Below are 18,984 nucleotides of genomic sequence, written 5' to 3' on the forward strand. Positions count from 1 at the left end.
CAGGGCTCACACCGGTAGCAACAGAATTAGCAGCGGCAAACAAAACAGGCAGACTGAGGGACGCAACAATCAACGAGGACCCGACGACCACAGACAGACACAGGTGACTCTAAATACACATGAGGTGATCAGGGGACGAGACACACCTGGGAAATAATCAAAGGGGGACAGGACAACACGGAGACGTAGAAACACAGAAAACTCGAACTAAACACACGGAACATGACACTCCTGGCTTTAGTCAGAACCCCAGCAGCAGCGTTCTGAATCAGCTGCAGCTGGAGGATTCGTTCGTTGGACCTGTGTGTTGTTGCAGTAATCAATGCAAATAAAGATCATGTATGAATTTCTAAAGATCTGGCTGAGACATTAGTCCTTTAATCCTGGAAATGTTCTCCAGGTGATAAAAGACTGACTTTCCAACAGTCTTTATGTGTCTCTGAAGTTCAGGACATCACTACACCCAGATTTACACCTTCTCATTGAACTATTTATATTTGTAAAACTATTTATAAACTATTTAAGGGCTGATCAATAGTTTGTATCTGTCATACCTGAAGCTCTGCAGACTCTTGATCGCTCCTCTTTTGGTTAAATTGATGCTGCAGTGATTTGTTCTGGGCGTCTGTTCAATGTTTTGATTGGTTCATTGTCATATAGTGACATTGTCATGTAGGCCTGTCAAGACTTTATCTTGTTGTATGTAATAACCCGAGTTACACTGTAAAACACATTTAGTTGTGTCTACTATCTTCTACTCTTTAAGTCAAATAAATTTATAGAGTTTTAGATTTTGAACCTAAGTGTTTGTGAAAGATAAAGTTGCTGTAGGACATTGACTGTGAGTTTCAAAGTAGGAACCTTTTCCAGGTTTCAGGGAAGTTCTCTTTTACCCAAAAATCAAACTAACATTTACTGTGGCGATGCACGGCGGGGCAGGTGGCAGGACTGTCTTCTCATGCAATACACACACAGACATTGTGTGTGGGTCTGTGTGTGTATTGTTTCCTAACAATACACACACAGACACACACAGGTTTACGCCCCTCCCCCGGGGTGTGACCCACCTTTACAAGCAGAAGTTGGTTGAATGGATGGAAATTTACCACATAAACAGACGCTGATAGAGAAGCACTTTCAGCTTTCCACAGCAGTTATTTAAAGTTAAACATAGAAGAGATTTGTCCTTTTGTTTGCAAATACAACATGGACAGAGTCAGCAGATACCCAGCAGGTACCAGATACCTGCTGAGTATTTTTGGACTTCCTGAAGTTTTCTTTACTTCAGTTGAATTATTTATTTTGGACTTCTTTGTGTTCCAGGAAATTAATGTTATATTTAGTGTGTTCATCCTATTTCCTTTCCTATGATTTAATTACATCCTAGGAAATAATTTATGAATCCCATTGGAGAAGCTGCAAAAGGAGACAAATAAGAACAAAATCAGGTAACTGTGTGTAAATAGTGGTCACACTAGAGCACAGGTGTCAAACTCCCGTCCTCCAGTCGCTGTCCTGCAGTTTTTAGATGAGCCACAGGTACAAAACACTGGAATGAAACGGCTTCATTACCTCCTCCTGGTGTAGATCAGTTCTCCAGAGCCTTAATGACCTAATTATTATATTCAGGTGGTGCAGCAGAGGCTCATCTAAAAGTTGCAGGACATTGGCCCTGGAGGACTGGAGTTTGAGACCCCTGCAGTAAAGCTGAGATAATGCTCTGCAAGATTAAGGAACTGAAAGGTTGAAACTCCATGTGGGACATCCCAGCCTGATGTATGTTGAACTTTAAAGGAATGTGCACACGCAGCAGAAATAATGTGATGAGATGAATAACTCCTCAGATAAAGGCAGGTTATCGCCTGCAAACTGACGCTGCCAGTAAAGAATGGTGGCGGCGTTCTTATGGCACGTGGCACATTCTCGAAAGGCAAGCAGAGCAGCAAACTGATCAGAATCAAAGTGTCACAAATTATTTAAGAGGCACACCCTGTGTTAAACCCCACTGGTTTATGTATTTTAGGGGGACCATATTTTCATTTGGGAAAACCAGGACACGCTGGAGGGGGGCAGACACCACGACACATTGGGTTCTCCGGGAGTATGGGGTACCGGGCTCTTTGATACGGGCTGTCAGGTCCCTGTATGACCGAAGTCAGAGTCTGGTTCACATTGCCGGCAGCAAGTCGGGCTCGTTTCCGGTGAGAGTTGGACTCCGCCAGGGCTGCCCTTTGTCACCGATTCTGTTCATTACTTTTAAGGACAGAATCTCTAGGCGCAGCCAGTGTGTTGAGGGGATCCGTTTTGGTGGCCTTAGGATTGCATCTCTGCTTTTTGCGGATGATGTGGTCCTTTTGGCTTCATTGGGACGTGATCTGCAGCTCTCGCTTGAGCGGTTCGCAGCCGAGTGTGAAGCGGCTGGGATGGCGATCAGTGACTCCAAATCCGAGGCCGTGGTCTTGAGCCGGAAAAGGATAGAGTGCCTTCTCCGGGTCAGGGGGGGTGTCCTGCCCCAAGTGGAAGAGTTTAAGTATCTCGGGATCTTGTTCACGAATGGGGGAAGAAAGGAGCGGGAGATCGACAGGCGGATTGGTGCAGCGTCTGCCATCAAGCGGGCGCTGTACCGGTCCGTCGTGGTGAAGAGAGAGCTGAGCCAAAAAGCGAAGCTCTCGATTTACCGGTCGATCTACGTTCCCACCCTCATCTATGGTCATGAGCTTTGGGTCACGAGATCACGGATACCAGCGTCCGAAATGGGTTTTCTCTAGGGTGGCTGGGCTCTCCCTTAGAGATAGGGTGAGAAGCTCAGTCATCCGGGAGGGACTCAGAGTAGAGCCGCTGCTCCTTCACGTCGAGAGGGGCCAGTTGAGGTGGCTTGGGCATCTGGTCAGGATGCCTCCTGGACGCCTCCCTGGTGAGGTGTTCCGGGCACGTCCCACCGGGAGGAGGCCCCGGGGAAGACCCAGGACACGCTGGAGGGAATATGACTCTCGGCTGGCCTGGGAACGCCTTGGGATTCCTCCGGAGGAGCTGGAAGACGTGGCTGGGGAGAGGGAAGTCTGGGCCTCCCTTCTGAAGCTGCTACCCCCGCGACCCGACCCCGGATAAGCGGAAGAAGATGGATGGATGGATGGATGGATGGATGGATGGATGGATGGATGGATGGATGGATGGATGGATGGATGGATGGATGGATGGATGGATGGATGGATGGATGGATGGATGGATGGATGGATGGATGGATGGATGGATGGATGGATGGATGGATGGATGGATCTTCATGTCTGTTGAAAATGGACTAATTAATATAACTGTGTACCACTTTAAGAGTTCAGGAAGCCGCCTGAGTAATGTTCGCTATGATCGGTTCTGAATAATCTCAAGCTAATAATCAGAGCACATGTTCAGTGTTAGCAGAAAGTTGAAGAAGTTGGAAGTCGTTCTGAGCTGTTGTTCAAGAGACTGAGAGCGAGTAAATGAATGAAAGTAAGTGTAATCAGTATTCGAGCAGCATTTGTATACCTGTGCAGTTTAAATATATGTATGGAAATGTAGAGTTAAGATTGTGATAATGTGCTTTATGGTTTATTTGTAGTCTCTTGCTGCCATCTGGTGGACAAATTGGATGGAACTCCATGAAAATGACCACAACTATTCAGACCAACAGAAAAAAGACAGAATCAAAACTGTCAGATGATTTTATTACCTCGTGAAAATAACTCAGAAATAGTTTGGATGTATTCTTTCTTTCTTTCTTTCTTTCTTTCTTCCTTTCTTTCTTAGGTAAAGTTTCTGTTTATATTTTAGAAGGAATGGAGGAAATGGAAATCCCATGTTCGACCTGTTTTACTTTTGCATTTTGCACATGGGTTGGGATGCATTTATATTCTAAAGAAAAAGATATAAAACTTCAAATATCTCACAAACCTTAAAGCACCTTAGGAAAGACTTTCAGTTTTAAATTATACCCCATGAACTGATCCGAGAACGGCTAAGAAAGTTTTCCTGATGTCCTTTATGGGATTCCGTGGGAAACACCTGATGCTGGTTGCTTTATGATAAAATGTGTTTCTTCCTCTGTAATATCCGGAGCCTTCACTATATTCTGGAACAACATGGACCTGAAAATGTCAATGCTTTTGATCATCATGAGAAACGTTTTTTTAAAAACCATCAAGTAGAATTAAATCTTTCTTTCCGTATTCGTCTCTTCCTGTGAGTTTCGTCTCTGACTGAACATCCTCACTACTGAAGTGTTAACGTTGCGTTTAACTACATCAGATGGCGCTGTTCCCGGAGAACGCAGGATATCACAACGTCTTCCGGTCCAGTCAGTCTCTTCATTCCAGAAAGATCTACACCACGGCTGCAGCCGCCGGTACCGGATCTGGACCCGTCTGGGTTTACCTGCTGCTGCCATGTCTCTGCGCTCTCTTCTGTTAAAGATGTTGAAGATGTTGATGTTGGAGCCTGAGAGGTGGAGCGTGATTTTAAATCACTTTTGTTAAGTCTGCATGTCTACAATTTATATTTATGATTTGTTGTTTGCACATTAAATGAAAATAAAAGTTAATGTAAAGACTTTAAAATAGCATCGTTTAACGTTTCTTAAGTGTGTAATGCAGATTCTGCCTTGTGTGTCGTTGTTTCAAATGATATGATACAAATATTGGTATTGATAAATATTATAAAATAAACAAAATAGATTTAAAAAAATACTTTTCTGTGTTTTTTTATGTTTCTGTTAAAACCAAGGAGAAAAAAATGCGGATTTCTCTGTAACTTTTAAAATAGTATAATGTATTATAACAATTAATATAAATGTTTTCTTCACTTTTGATTTCAGGCTGTAGAATCTAAAACACTACGGGACTCATTTGCATAATTTATTGTCATAAAGGTACTTAGAACTAAAGTTTAAGAATTCTTGAAGAACTTTCTTTTCACTACAAACCTGATGGTAATATTTCAAAATCTAACACAAAAAACCCCATAAACCAATAAATAAAAAAATACACTGTAAAACATCAGACACATTTAGTTCTGTCTACAATCTCCTCTTTTAATCAAATAAATTTTGCGAGTTTTAGATTTTGAACCTAAGTGTTTGAGTTTGTGAAAGATAAACTTACAGCAGTAAGTTGTGTTAACTTTTTATTAAGAGTTGAATAAACAGAGTTTTTAGGTTAACACTTAACAAACTGAAAGAAGAAAAAGACAGGAGTGGGAACTATTTCCCAGAATGCTTAGCGGCGTGTTTTTGCATCCTGAGATGAAGAGCGTTACTTCGATGTGACTCTGGTGTTATTAAGGCAAATGTTTATTTTAATGCAGCTGACAGTTTGCAAAGCTTGAGGATAATGTCCTGATCACACTGAATGTTTCTGAGCTCAATTCATTCAGATGTTCAATAAAATTCATCATCAGATCAGAAATTTGGTTCATGGGATTTGAAACAAGAAGTTTAATTATTCTACAGTAAAAAAAACTTGAGATTGTGAGAAAAATTATAGAGAAATGTGTCTCTTTAACTACATGAGGGCAGTTTTTTTTCACACTGTGAAATAATTATTCAGTTTAAACTGCAGCATTAAGTTAAAACTCACAATTCAAGATTAATGAACTTAGAAAACAATGTTTTGACAGTTTATCTCTTGTTAAATCAATTTCATGAACTTTAATTTCTGAGTTAGAAGCAAAATAATTTTCTTGTTGACTTAAATTCCATTTTCAAGGCAGCAGGTGAACTTTCATTTTCAAGTTAAACCACCTTAAATGTTTTACAGTGTTCAAGAAGTTCATTTGGTGTTAGTTGGGTTTTACTATTTGCGGTAAAACCCAAATAACATTTAAATGTTTGAAGGTCTCCAGTATTAAACTATTTTATGCTTAACTTTCTCAAATGTCACTGCAAAAGGAAATACAGAACCATACTTTCTGCATGCATGTTCTCCCAGGATACTCTAGTTTCTTCCCACATTCTAGAAACACAATTGTTGGGTTATTTGGTTTCTCTAAACTTTCCTGATAAGCAAGTTTATACCACAGATGGGTGTGTTGTTTTGATAGAGTAGCACTTCCTAGAGCCAGTCAGGCGGCCTCTCATCAGTTTCTCCTTCACTAGTATTTCAGATTACTGTGTGAAATATCTTTTCACTAATGACTTATATTATGTCATTATAAGTCATTATAATGACTTAATAAGTCATAACCAACCGAACATTTCCTGTTCGGTTGGTTTCTTCTAATGAATAAATTATGCATCACGGAAAATAGGTCATAATGTGTGAAAAAAACTATATTTTTAAATCTATTATCTCTTCTGGGAAGTCTGTCCTCACAGTTCAGGAGTGTTTATAGGGAGTTTTTGCCATTCTGCTAGAAGCGCATTTGTGAGGTCACCTACTGATGTTGGACGGGAAGGCCTGGCTCTCCTGGTGCGTTCGCACCAAACATGTTTTGAGCATCAGGGCCGTCCGGTTTACCTTCGAAGTCTGGAGGTTCGTCATGGCACGCTTGATAAAGTTTGAAGCTTTTCGAGCGTTTTTATTTAATTGTTTATTTTGAACACAAAAGTAAACGCAAGAAATAAGAAGAACAAAAAAAATTAAGATTAAAACAAATTATCATGCCCAATTGATATGTAATTTTATCGGGATCACTTTTTAAAAAATTTTAAATTTTTTACAAATTCCTTTCACCATATTTACGGTAAAATTCAGTAAAAGTTTACAGTATAAATACTGAAGAGAACAGGCGTTTCAACGTGCGTTCATTTATTTTCCTTCTTAGAACAGCGGTACAATACAACTGCAGTACACAGAAGACACAGTAGATGGCAGCATAACAGCCTTTCCATTAATAACCATTGAACAAATTACTGCTTCTTATTTCAACACTCCCACTTAATTTTTACAATGGTATTAAGACACAACATAGTGCTGAAATAACTTTTAACTCAACTTGCGAGACTAACTTATTATTCCTTTTCTGTTTATAGTTAACCTTTTTTGTCTTGCCGTACTCAACAAAAAATATTGTTTACTTTATAATGAAAAACTACAAAGCAAGACATTCTATCACAGATTTAAATTGGAAAAAATCCAATCTTTCTTCTAAAATACTCAAACTTCTGTCTTGCAAGAGGTTTTGTCAAGATATCTGCCTTCATATCGTCGGTTGGACAATATTCTAACTTGACTTCACCATTCTGCACACATTCACGAATATAATGGTAACGAATGTCTATGTGCTTGGTTCTTGAATGGTCCACCGGATTCTTTGCTATTGCAATGGCTCCTTGGTTGTCCTCCAGGATCACTGTAGGCTTTGTGACCATTCCAAGATCATTCAGTAATCTTCTCAGCCAGGTACCTTCTTGAGCTGCTTGACTGAGAGCAACATACTCAGCTTCTGCTGTTGAAAGTGCAACCATTGCTTGTTTTTTGCTTAGCCAGCTCACTGCTCCTCCACTGAGTAGAAATATGTTGCCTGTTGTTGAACGGCGGTCGTCCTGATCTCCAGCCCAGTCAGCATCAGAGAAACCAGTCAAATCTTTGTTCCCTGAACAGTCATACTTTAGAGCAAGGTTAACAGTTCCCTTTAGGTATCGAAGAATCCTCTTCACAGCAGTCAGATGTGCAGTATTTGGATTTGCATTGAACTTTGACACTGCACTCACTGCTTGTGCTATGTCTGGTCTTGTTGTCATTGCCGCATACAGTAGACTTCCAACCATAGACTGATATGTACTTGGATTGACAGGATTACTGACAGAATCATCCTTTTTCAGTTTTACACTGATGTCAGCAGGGGTTGCAACAGGATTTGCTTTATCCATCCCATATTTCTGAAGAATGTTTTCAATGTACTGTTTCTGGTGAAGAAAGATGCAGTTTTTTGCTTTGTCTTGAATAACTGAGATGCCGAGGATGTAGGACAGTTCACCCAAGTCCTTCATTTTGTAGCGCTCTTGGAGAGTCAGTTTTAACACATCCATGCGTTCAGTTGACTCTGTAATCAGCATCAGATCATCTACATAAACTGCAATTATCTCCAGCTCTTGTGATGACCTCACAAACACACAAGGATCTGAGGTGCTCTGCTTAAATCCAAGATCCATCATGAATTTTGTGAACTCTTTATTCCAACAACGAGGAGACTGTTTTAATCCGTAAATTGATTTTTTTAGTTTGCATATCCCACAAACCTGAGCTTTACAGCTTTCTTGTCAAGTTTTTGTCTTTCAGCGTCTGGAATATGTGCATAGGCAACACAACCAAACACTTTCACATGGCTCATGTCAGGTTTTTTACCAGCCCATCGTTGGTAGGGTGTCTCTTGCTTCAGAACAGATGTTGGTAATCTGTTTTGTATGTAGGCTGCTGTTGCTACTGCTTCAGCCCAGTACATCTTTGGTAGTTTAGCATGTGACAACATACTTCTAGCTGCTTCAACCAATGTCCTGTTTTTTCTTTCTGCAACTCCATTTTGCTGAGGTGTATGAGGTACAGACATCTCATGGTGGATACCTTGAGCCTTCAAATATTCTTGAAATTCACTTGAAATGTACTCCCCACCATTATCTGATCTCAGTCTTGCAACTTTGTGTCCACACTCATTGGAGAATGTTCTCTCAAATTCCTTGAATTTGCTTAAGACTTCACTTTTTTGTTTCATGAAGTAAACCTTACAACATCGAGAAAAGTCATCAATAAATGTTACAAAGTATTTTGACCCACCGATGGATTCAGTCTGCATGGGTCCACAGACATCACTATGGATCAGTTGCAGCTTACGTTTGGAACGAATTTTTCCCACTGCCTTACATGGCTGTCTTGTGAGCTTGCCTTCCACACAGGCTTCACAGAAAGAAAGTTCTTTGTCTGCAGAGAATTTCACTCCATTCACCAGATCTTCTAGTTTCTTTAGTTTGGTAGTGTGACCTAATCGATGATGCCACAGATTAGCTGTTACTGATGCACTTGATGCACTATGATAGACCTGCGAAGATCCTTTAATATCCAACTGATACAGTCCATCAGATCTTTGTGTTCCCATTCCTTGAAGAGTTCCATCCTTGCCACGTATGTAGCACCGAGACTTTTTGAACTGCACTGTATTTCCTTTTCTTGTAGCAGCTCCCACTGAAAAAAGATTTCCAGACAACTTTGGAACGAACAACACATCATACATTGTGGCAGGTTTAGCATCACTTATTTTGAAGGTCATGTTCAATTTAACAATGCCAAATCCTTGAGCTTCCACCACCCTGCCATCACCCAGTTTTACAGACTGTGTTTCTGAAAACTGCTGGTAGTTTTGAAGAATTTCTTTGTCACAGGTCATGTGTTTTGATGCTCCAGAATCAATCAACCACACATCTTGTCCTGGTCCTTCAGTTAGATTTGAATTTTCTGCAACAAAGGCACTATCAGAGGGATCTTTTTCATTTTCACAAACTGCATTTTTGGCTTTGTGATTTTTGATTCGTTTTTTCCAGCTTGGACAGTTACGCTTTATGTGTCCTTCTTTGCCACACTTGTAACATCTCCATGAACCCTGTCTTTCAGCTCCCACTACTTTTGAATGGTTCTGCATTTCTCTGTGAATTTGTGTTGACATGGCTGATGCACCACCTGATGTAGCAGCACTGTAGTCATCATTAACATTGACTCTTTTTTGCTCTTCATTGATTAATGCTTGCTGAACAAACTGCAATGTCAAATTGTCCATCTTAGTTTCGAGAGCAGTGACAATCGTAGCATAGCTTGGTGGTAAGCTACCCAGGAGTGTTACAATCTGATCTTCCTCTTCAATTATAGCACCTATTGCTCTTAGCTGATCAGTCAGTTCCTTCATTCGTTTTAAATGGTCATTTAAGCTGTCCTTTTCTTTCATTTCACATCTGAAATATTTCTTCTTCAAGAACAGTTTATTTGCTAAAGTGTCTCTCTCAAAATGTCCTTTTAGCATGTCCCAAGCCTCTTTTGGAGTTTGACAGCTTGTTATTAAATATAACTGGGGTGTACTCACATTTAGCACTAACATGGAAAATGCTCTTTCTCTCCGTCTCTCGAATTCCGCCTGCGCTTGTGCGCTAGCATCCGGAGTTAGCATATCCGTCTCCGTTAGCATGCCCCATAGTCCTTTAGCTTTTAGCAAATGCTCCATCTGAAACTTCCACGTTGCCCAGTTCTCTGGTCCGCTCAGCTTGTCGATAAACGTCTTATCATCCATTGTGAATCCCACAATTCCGTTTATCTGACTCAAAAAACTTCACTTACTGAACTTTTTAGCGACGCTCTGGGCCCATAACCTGAAGAGAACAGGCGTTTCAACGTGCGTTCATTTATTTTCCTTCTTAGAACAGCGGTACAATACAACTGCAGTACACAGAAGACACAGTAGATGGCAGCATAACAGCCTTTCCATTAATAACCATTGAACAAATTACTGCTTCTTATTTCAACAAATACCAGCTCATGGTTCCCATACTTATATGGTAAAAGTATGTGGTTCCCAGAATTTCACTGTATTCATGGTAAAATACTGTAAAACTTTGCTGCATAAATACCAACTCAGAGTTACCGCATTTATATGGTAAAACTGTATCGTATCTGTACAGTAAAATGATGTGGTCCTCGTTCACAGTGAACCACAACTGCTGGTATTTTACCATAAATTAGAGATGTTTTTTCAAAGTGAACATCTGCAATAATGCACACATGTGAAAATACTTCTGTGCTTTTCTAATGTACAGCTAGACACCTGAATAGATTGACATGTTGCAATGTGGGGAAAGTATAATATATATATATATATATATATATATATATATATATATATATATATATATATATATATATATATATATATATATATATATATATATATATATATATATATATATATATATATATATATATATATATATATATATATATATATTATACTTGCAGTTGGACCTTTAATGTGAACCTCTTTCTTGGTTCTGCTGAATTTCCATTCTTTGTGACAATAAAGTCTATTTCCAGTCTCCTATTTTAATAATCTAAAACAAATAAAATCTCCAGCTAATATTTCTCAGCTGTTAAAAGTTCACAGCATGGGCGTAAAGTTTGTGCTTTTACACTCAACCTGTAAAATCACAAAGAATCAACCAAATTTAAAAAAATCAGTAAAATGCAGCACAGACCCGCCAATATTTATTAGTTGGTTCATTTACAGAGCAGCTTACTCTGCAATTATGCATCAAATTAACAGTGAGCAAATGTCTAGAATAATTTACATTCCGTTTACAGTTAAACTTCGATTCTGCTGATAAAATAAATAAATGACCAAAGAGATATTTCTAGATAATATACAGAAACCACTGCTTTTATAACAAGAATCCAGCATTTAAATAGTTTAGATTTCCTCAACTTACATCACCAATGTAAGGTATTTTAAGTATGTATTTGATTGATTTGTTCCTTTTAACAGTCATGCGATCAGGTATTGACGTCATTCAAGGATCCATTGAGTTCCTGCAGAAATGAGAAGCTATAAAAGGTTAGGATGAGGCAGAGCTTTTGCATTTTGCACATAGGGTTGGACACCTGCGTGGAAACACCTGCACCCGAAGGTAGGGGCAGCTGGACTGAATTTTTAAATCTTTGCACTTTTCCTCACTTTCTAATCAGCAGATTTGAGTTTTAATTTTCCATTTATTTTCATTTAATTAATTGTTAAATGCAAATAAAACATTTTTTTCCAGGTTCTATTCGTATTTTTCATGTTTGTTTCTTCCTCAGATGAATTTTCTGACAATAATTGCTGTTGCTGTGTGCGTCCTTGCACCAAGTCCTTATTGTGAATCATCCACGGTCGGTAAGAAGAAAAAAAAAGAAAATAATAATAATAATTAGCTATAATAAAATAATATGCACATACATTTTCACCACTATTTCTACAAAAAACGGAATCTACTAACCGGTTTAATTCTCTTCCAGAGTGGTGCTTCCATGACCCAAAATGCAGTAAGTATCACTTTCCTCTGTGCGCTCCAACATCATTTCACTGCAGCCTCTCAGCTCCGTGCCTCTTCCGCAGGTGACAGCACCTGGTCGACCATCGCTGCGCTTTACTGCAACGGGACGCGTCAGTCGCCCATCAACATCGTGTCTGCCAACGCCACGGAGAACCAAAACCTGACGGAGTTCACCTTCGAGGGATACGGCAACAAATCCGCCTTGGCCATAATTAAGAACACCGGGAAAACTGGTATGTTGAGAGACTGCAAAGGCGCAGCATCTCTTCGCGCATCCTGACTGAGACTTTACGACATCCGACGGACGCAGACTTGATTTTGTGGCCAGATAAGCTGCATGAATCAAACGCTGAATCATTAACTCTAAACTGGAAGACCTCATGGAAAAATAATAATAATATTTATTTAACAAAATAAAAAAACATGATCCTTATACAACAAATATTTTTAAAAAATCTCTCAATTTCACCTCACGCTCTCCCCAAGTTAATATTCCGTTTAATTTATTTTTAAATTAGGAATTTCAAGTTTAAAAAATAAATCTATCCTTAGGATGATGTAGAGACTTTAAATATTGATCCACTTGAGTCCAAGCAATAACAAATCTGCTGTCGGAAATTTTATTTGTGGCATTGGAGGAAATATTTAAAATTCTCATTTCCTTTTATTCTTCCAGTCAAAGTGAACTTCTATACTGGCGTCAAGATCTCAGGAGGAGGCCTGTCTGAGAGCTACGACACCCTGCAGGCCCACCTTCACTGGGGAAACGGCACCGCTGCACCCGGATCAGAGCACACTGTGGACGGCAAGCGCTTCCCCATGGAGGTATTTCTAACCTTCATGCAAACCTTTTACCCTCGTGTGTGTTCACTTTCTCTAAAAACGCATTTTGTTTTCATTCCTCCTTCAGCTTCACATTGTAAACATCAAGTCGAGCTACAACCGGAACACCACCCTTGCTGTGAAGGATTCTGAAGGACTCGCTGCTCTCGGTTTCTTCATAGAGGTGAGCAGAGATGACCTCAAGCTTGGGAGCTTTTTTCATTTTTTCTGCAGCTGCTTTATCAGCATCTCTCTTCACCTTTAAAGGAGCTGACAGGTGTAGATGATCAGCCAGCCAGCTGGAAGACTTTGACCTCCTACTTGTCAAATATCTCAAATGCTGGTAAGCTGTGGCAGAGTTTCACAAACTTCTTCAGGCTGAGCGCCACTTAACCAATTTAACAAACCACCTCACTTGAAATTGTCCCACAATAACATCTTAATATAGACAAGCCGAAATGAAAATATGAGTCTTTGTTCTTTTCGTTGTTCATTAATAAGATGTAAATGTGACACAAAGACGTTTTGAGTTATTTACAGATTCTGAAAGCGTTACGATTTCTACATGGAAGTTAAAAAGGACGTAGTTTTGTTTCCATTAATGATATTTTAGGCCTATTTGTAATTTTGCTTTGGCAGAAAAAAATCTTCTTCTGCACCATTAAATATAAAAATTAACCACTTAATTCCGTCAATTGTATTAAATAAAAAGAACAATATCTGTTGAGGTGCGAGAAAAGCGTTACGTGAGACTAGTTCTCCGGTATAGAACCGTTCAAAAGAATCGAGTCCCTCCTGAACGACACATTCAGCAGGTATGACACTTTTTCTTTTGAGTGACCCTGTTTTAAGCCACTTATGCATCATTATTATTTTTGATAATCTTTTGATAAGCGAACTGCAGGCGACGCACTTTGACATCACGACGCAGCAAAATACGTGCAGTACCTCATGGACCACTAGGGGCAGTGTGGTAAAGCTTATTTGTTTTTGAGCGCCTCACTTTGATGTTCATTTCTCTCCTCAGGTGATAATAAAACAATGGCAGGAAATATTTCTATAGACAATCTCCTTTCTGGCGTGAACCGAGCCAGTTACTACCGATACCTCGGTTCCCTGACCACTCCTGTCTGTAACGAGGCCGTAGTTTGGACCGTGTTCAAAGAACCGATTAAAGTCAGCAAAAACCTGGTGAGTGTCTCCATGAGGGAGGTTCTGATTTGGATCCTACAGAGTGGTTTCTTCCCATGAGGCTAAGCGTTGTCCATCCTCCCTTCAGATCGACCTCTTCAGCACAAGCATGTACATCAAAAACTCCACTTCTCTGATGGTTAACGTGTATCGAAGCATCCAGCCGTCACAGCCGGTCTCAACGCAGCCGAAGGCAAGCTCCTCCACCAAGTCTGGCTACTCTCTGGCTCTGATGACCTTTGCCCTCATGATGGCGAGATATTAAAACAAAAGCTAAGGTGGAAGGTCACGTTTTGAATAAAACATGCAGAAAATGCCAAACCTCCATCCTGTACATGTTGCAGGTTTTGTATGTGTGTAAAATGAAAAGACCTGCCTGTCTTGAACTAACCATGCAACACAAATTATTTTTTTACTCTTTTATTCTTGTGGTTCTTCTTGCACTTTGCAGAAACGTCTGCGTGTTTAAACTGCTCTAAAATCGAACCTGAAACAGTTTTTAGTTTGTGATGAAGGTTTGAAGTTTATCTCTGGTTTATGAAGGACTTGAATTTGTCCTGTTTGTTCTCTGGCATGATCCACACATTGTGTCCTATCATCGAAGATAAAAACCTTTTCAATAAAATATTTATCAATGACTTCTGAGTGTTTGGTTTTTAATTTTCAATATAGTTTTGAGTTAATTTTTTACTGGAGATTCTGTGAATTAGTTTGTGATGGTTTTCTGCTTGTAAAACAAAACTTATTTGGTATAAAATTCTTTGTTTCTCTTATAACTTTATATTTTGGTTTAAATATTAAATGATCGATGTTTTTGATCAGATACTCGGTATTAGAGTAATCTTTCTACCAAATGTGATTTTACATTTACTTGAGTAATTTATTTTTTTACTTTTAACTGAGTAAAAATATGTTGAAGTTGTGTCGTGTCCTTAACCATCCTCTCTTCAACACAGTGCTGTCTTCCTGTCCACTAATACATACATTTAATTGGATATACATAGAAACTAATCCAAATTAGTAAACAGTGCATTAAGCTTAGGTTAGTATTTAAATTCATTTATAAAGTTTTCCGTCTCTTGGACAATCTATACATCTCTGTGTTTAGAGACGTATTGAAATGCATTTTCTTCAAGATTTTCTTTCTGCATGGATGAAGCGTGAATGGATGGATTAGCTATTGCTAATACTTTCTCAGGAGGTCACATAAAAAGTGTATCCGTCCCTTTAAGAAAACCATGGCACAGCTGAGTCTTGTGTAAATAACACCTGTGTAATCTTAGCTACCATATTTCAACCTCACTTCAGAACTGGAACAAATACCAGTACAGAGATGTTGAACAACTGGTCTGACTCGCAGCTAAACAATGTCTGAATTGTAAAGACAAAGGAGTTATTAAGTAAATATGAATCAAACGTCTGAATGGAAAACTTTTCCTTAAATACAAACCAATCACTCTTCCTTTGAATCTGTTTTTTTTTAATTTTTTTAGGTTTGGTTACAGTAAATTCAGATTTGTTTGATCACAGAGACAGAGGGTTAACAGCAGCTGAGCATCGAGTCTCTTTCAGGTCACGCTGTGCGGTACAGGTGTTTCCTCAGAACTAACTCTTTAATAATCTTTGACTATTGTAGTGTCACTGAGGAATGATCAGAATTTACCTGTGTGCTGCGACAGACATGACAAACACAATAACCTTCACCTCTCCATCCTGCTGCAGGTGAACAACACAAACTGACTGAAATATGTCCTGGTTCTAATGCAACATGTAAAGTGTTGTTCAGGTAATGGAGGTGGATTCCACCTGTATTTGTGTTTCAACTGATGAAAGAAAGGTGCAGCTGTTGATCATAAGCAAACGTTTTTGAATTTTTTTTATGGCATTTCTCATTTTCTCATTTAGATTCCTGTGTTAGGCAAGGCAAAATTATATGGAAAAATACATTTCAGCAACAATCAAAGTGTTTTATATGATAAAAACAAAATACTACAAATAAGTGACATAGTAAATGTATAGTATAGTATAGTCAGGTTGAGATGGCTGAGAAGGACAAGGAAAAAACGGCTTTTTGCACTCCATTTGGGCTGTTCGAGTTTAATCGCATGCCATTTGGATTGTGTAACGCACCCAGTACTTTTCAGCGACTTATGGAGCGCTTGTTTGGAGATTGCCGTTATCAGTCACTGTTTTTGTATTTGGATGATGTAATTGTTTTTTCATCATCCGTTGAACAACATTTGGAAAGATTAAATCAGGTATTTTCCAGATTGGAAACCCAGGGGCTAAAGGTCAAGTTGTCAAAATGTCATTTTTTCAGAAGAGAGTTAAATATGGGTCATGTAGTGTCAGAGGAGGGGGTTTCTACTGATCCAGACAAGGTAGCAGCAGTACGTGATTGGAGGCAACCTAAAACTCTGGCAGAACTGCGTTCATTTTGGGGTTTGCCAGTTATTATCGGAGGTTAATTGGTGGTTTTTCAAGCATGGCTTCCCCCTTGAACCGTCTTGTTGCTAGGCTGCTTCCTCCTGGGAAAAGAGGCAAAACTCCGAAGAAGCCTTTGGGTGGCTTCTGGGATGAGGAGTGTGAGCAGAGTTTTCATAAGCTCAAATCTGCATTAATAACAACTCCTGTTCTTGCTTATGCAGATTTCCAGAAGCCATTTGTTTTGGAAGTAGATGCCAGTCATGCAGGGTTAGGAGCAGTACTCTCTCAAGATCATGGGGGTAAATTGCGTCCTATAGCGTTTGCAAGTCGCAGTTTGAAGCCCACTGAGAGGAACATGAACAATTATAGCTCTATGAAATTAGAACTTGTTGCTCTTAAGTGGGCTGTTACAGAAAAATTTAGAGAGTATCTGTTGGGTAATAAATGCACAGTCTTCACAGATAATAATCCATTAAGTCATCTGGCAACGGCAAAGCTTGGAGCAACAGAGCAGAGGTGGGTTTCTGAACTAGCAGCTTTTGATTTGACTTTGAAATACCGTCCTGGTTCTCAAAATGCTAATGCAGATGCATTGTCCCGTCAACATGTTACACACAGAGAATTGGAGGCTGGCTCTGGTGTGGATGGAGGGTTTATTGGAGCACAAGAAGAGATCTGTGCGTTACCTGGTCTCTCAAGAGCTGATCTCTGTACATTGCAGCATGAGGACCCGACCATCAGTTCTTTTATGCAATTTTGGACCAGGGGTAGGGTGCCTGATGCTAAAGAGAGGAGCGAACTTAATAAGGTCACCCGGGAATTGGTTCGTCAGTGGAATCGGCTTAGGGAGCGAGAATCCATCCTGTATCGCTGCGTTCACGCTCCTGATGGGCAGACTGAGGTTGAACAGTTTGTGTTACCTCAGTGTTTGCAGGAAGGTGTCATCCGGTCACTTCATGATGACCATGGCCATCAGGGGGTGGAGCGGACTTTGCAGTTAGTTCGCTCCCGGTACTATTGGCCCAATATGTACTCAGATGTTGAAAAGTGGTGTAAAAACTGCGAAAGATGTGTGGTGTCAAAAGCTTTGTTGCCAAAAGTTAAAACTTATATGGGCACAATTAAAGCATCTAGACCTAATGAGATTCTGGCAATAGATTTCACAGTTTTAGAACCTGCTACAGATGGTAGGGAAAATGTCCTTGTAATGACTGATGTTTTCTCAAAGTTTACACAGACTGTCCCTACGAAAGATCAGCGTGCTAGCACGGTTGCAGAGGCATTGGTAAAACACTGGTTTCAACTTTTTGGACCTCCGAGCCGGATTCATTCTGATCAAGGACGAAATTTTGAGAGTAATTTGGTTCAACAGCTCTGTAAACTTTATAAAATCAAGAAAAGTCGCACTACCCCTTATCATCCTGAGGGGAATGGGCAGTGCGAGCGTTTTAATCGCACCCTGCATGATTTGCTTCGGACTCTCCCACCTGAACAGAAACGCAAGTGGCCCCGGCATATTCCCCAAGTCACTTTTGCCTATAATACAACGGTCCACCAAACTACTGGCATGACTCCCTACTTTCTGATGTTCGGTAGAAATCCACAGTTGCCTGTGGATTTTTTTGTGGGATTGGGTGGGGATGATGAGGGTCTTGACCTGCCCTTGGAAGAGTGGGTCGAGGAACACCAAAAGTCACTAAATTCTGCCTATGAAATGGTACATCAGAGAGTAGAGTGTCGAGTAGCCCAAAAAAATCAGAATGTGGATGTTGCTCCAGGTTTCCAGGAGGGAGACTTGGTATATACAAGGAACCACTCAGTCAGGGGTAAGATTCAGGATTTTTATAACTCAACTCCCTATAGAGTAGTTCGCCCACCTCCTGATCAAGGGGTGGTGTACTCCATAGCGCCTGTGGGTCAGGAAGGACCTCTTCGTCAGGTTCACAGGAATGAGCTTAGAAGTATCCCTGAAAACGGTGATGTGGACGACTGTCAAGAAAATGGTTTGGAGGAGGCACAGACAAATGTTAGTGTGGGAGATGAGATGGTGGATTTGCCTGAATCTGAGGTTCAGTCAGATGCTGAGAATGGTGAGGTTGGCATTTCTGCAGATGCAACTTCTGGTGTTCAGCCTCTTTCTGACCAAGAAACCACACAGGAGGTTGATACAGCCATCATTCCAGAGCTTAGGAGGTCAGCACGGAAAACTGCAGGGCAGCATTCCAACCCTTACAGGCTGCCCTGTTCTGTACAGAAGAAATGATTCTGTTTTTGGTTAACAGTTTTTTTTTGTTAGGTACATCGTCGGGTCGCCGATGCATAATGGTGGGGAGGAATGTAACAGGTGGCACCATTAGGTGTCGCTCTTTCTATTGCTTGAGCCTCCATAAAAGGGAAGCTAGAAGGATGGTGGCAAGGTATCAATTTCCTGTGTGTCAGACCAGCTGTGTGTTGGGTGTTTGCTGGCTGTGGAGTTGATTGCCGATGGTGTTTGGACGGTATCATTACCTGGG

General features: G+C 40.1%; 2 protein-coding genes across 2 annotated transcripts in view; both read left to right on the plus strand.

Annotated features, from left to right (window-relative positions):
• LOC122823584 (carbonic anhydrase 4-like) overlaps positions 1-4,678 on the plus strand; it is a 30,672-nt gene extending 25,994 nt beyond the window's left edge. Inside the window, exon 17 of the mRNA XM_044103355.1 lies at positions 4,282-4,678. Coding sequence (XP_043959290.1) covers positions 4,282-4,443 — 162 coding nt within the window. The 3' untranslated portion in view covers positions 4,444-4,678. The remainder of the gene's footprint in view (positions 1-4,281) is intronic.
• Positions 4,679-11,576: 6,898 nt separating this feature from the next.
• On the plus strand, positions 11,577-14,682 carry LOC122823586 (carbonic anhydrase 4-like). The gene is made up of 9 exons (XM_044103358.1): positions 11,577-11,626; positions 11,796-11,871; positions 11,994-12,020; positions 12,094-12,264; positions 12,708-12,856; positions 12,942-13,037; positions 13,121-13,196; positions 13,881-14,044; positions 14,133-14,682. The coding sequence occupies exons 2-9, from the start codon at positions 11,796-11,798 to the stop codon at positions 14,307-14,309; spliced, it is 936 nt and encodes a 311-aa protein (XP_043959293.1). The 5' UTR covers positions 11,577-11,626; the 3' UTR covers positions 14,310-14,682.
• The last annotated feature ends 4,302 nt before the right edge of the window (positions 14,683-18,984 follow it).

Source organism: Gambusia affinis, linkage group LG20, assembly GCF_019740435.1.
Source record: "Gambusia affinis linkage group LG20, SWU_Gaff_1.0, whole genome shotgun sequence".
NCBI lineage: Eukaryota > Metazoa > Chordata > Actinopteri > Cyprinodontiformes > Poeciliidae > Gambusia > Gambusia affinis.

Excerpts from the sequence above, each read along its gene's own strand:
- LOC122823586 (XM_044103358.1), top strand. The coding sequence starts at position 11,796 with ATGAATTTTCTGACAATAATTGCTGTTGCTGTGTGCGTCCTTGCACCA. Across the intron at positions 11,872-11,993 it reads TTGTGAATCATCCACGGTCG|AGTGGTGCTTCCATGACCCA; the intron begins GTAAGAAGAAAA and ends ATTCTCTTCCAG. Across the intron at positions 12,265-12,707 it reads TAAGAACACCGGGAAAACTG|TCAAAGTGAACTTCTATACT; the intron begins GTATGTTGAGAG and ends TTATTCTTCCAG.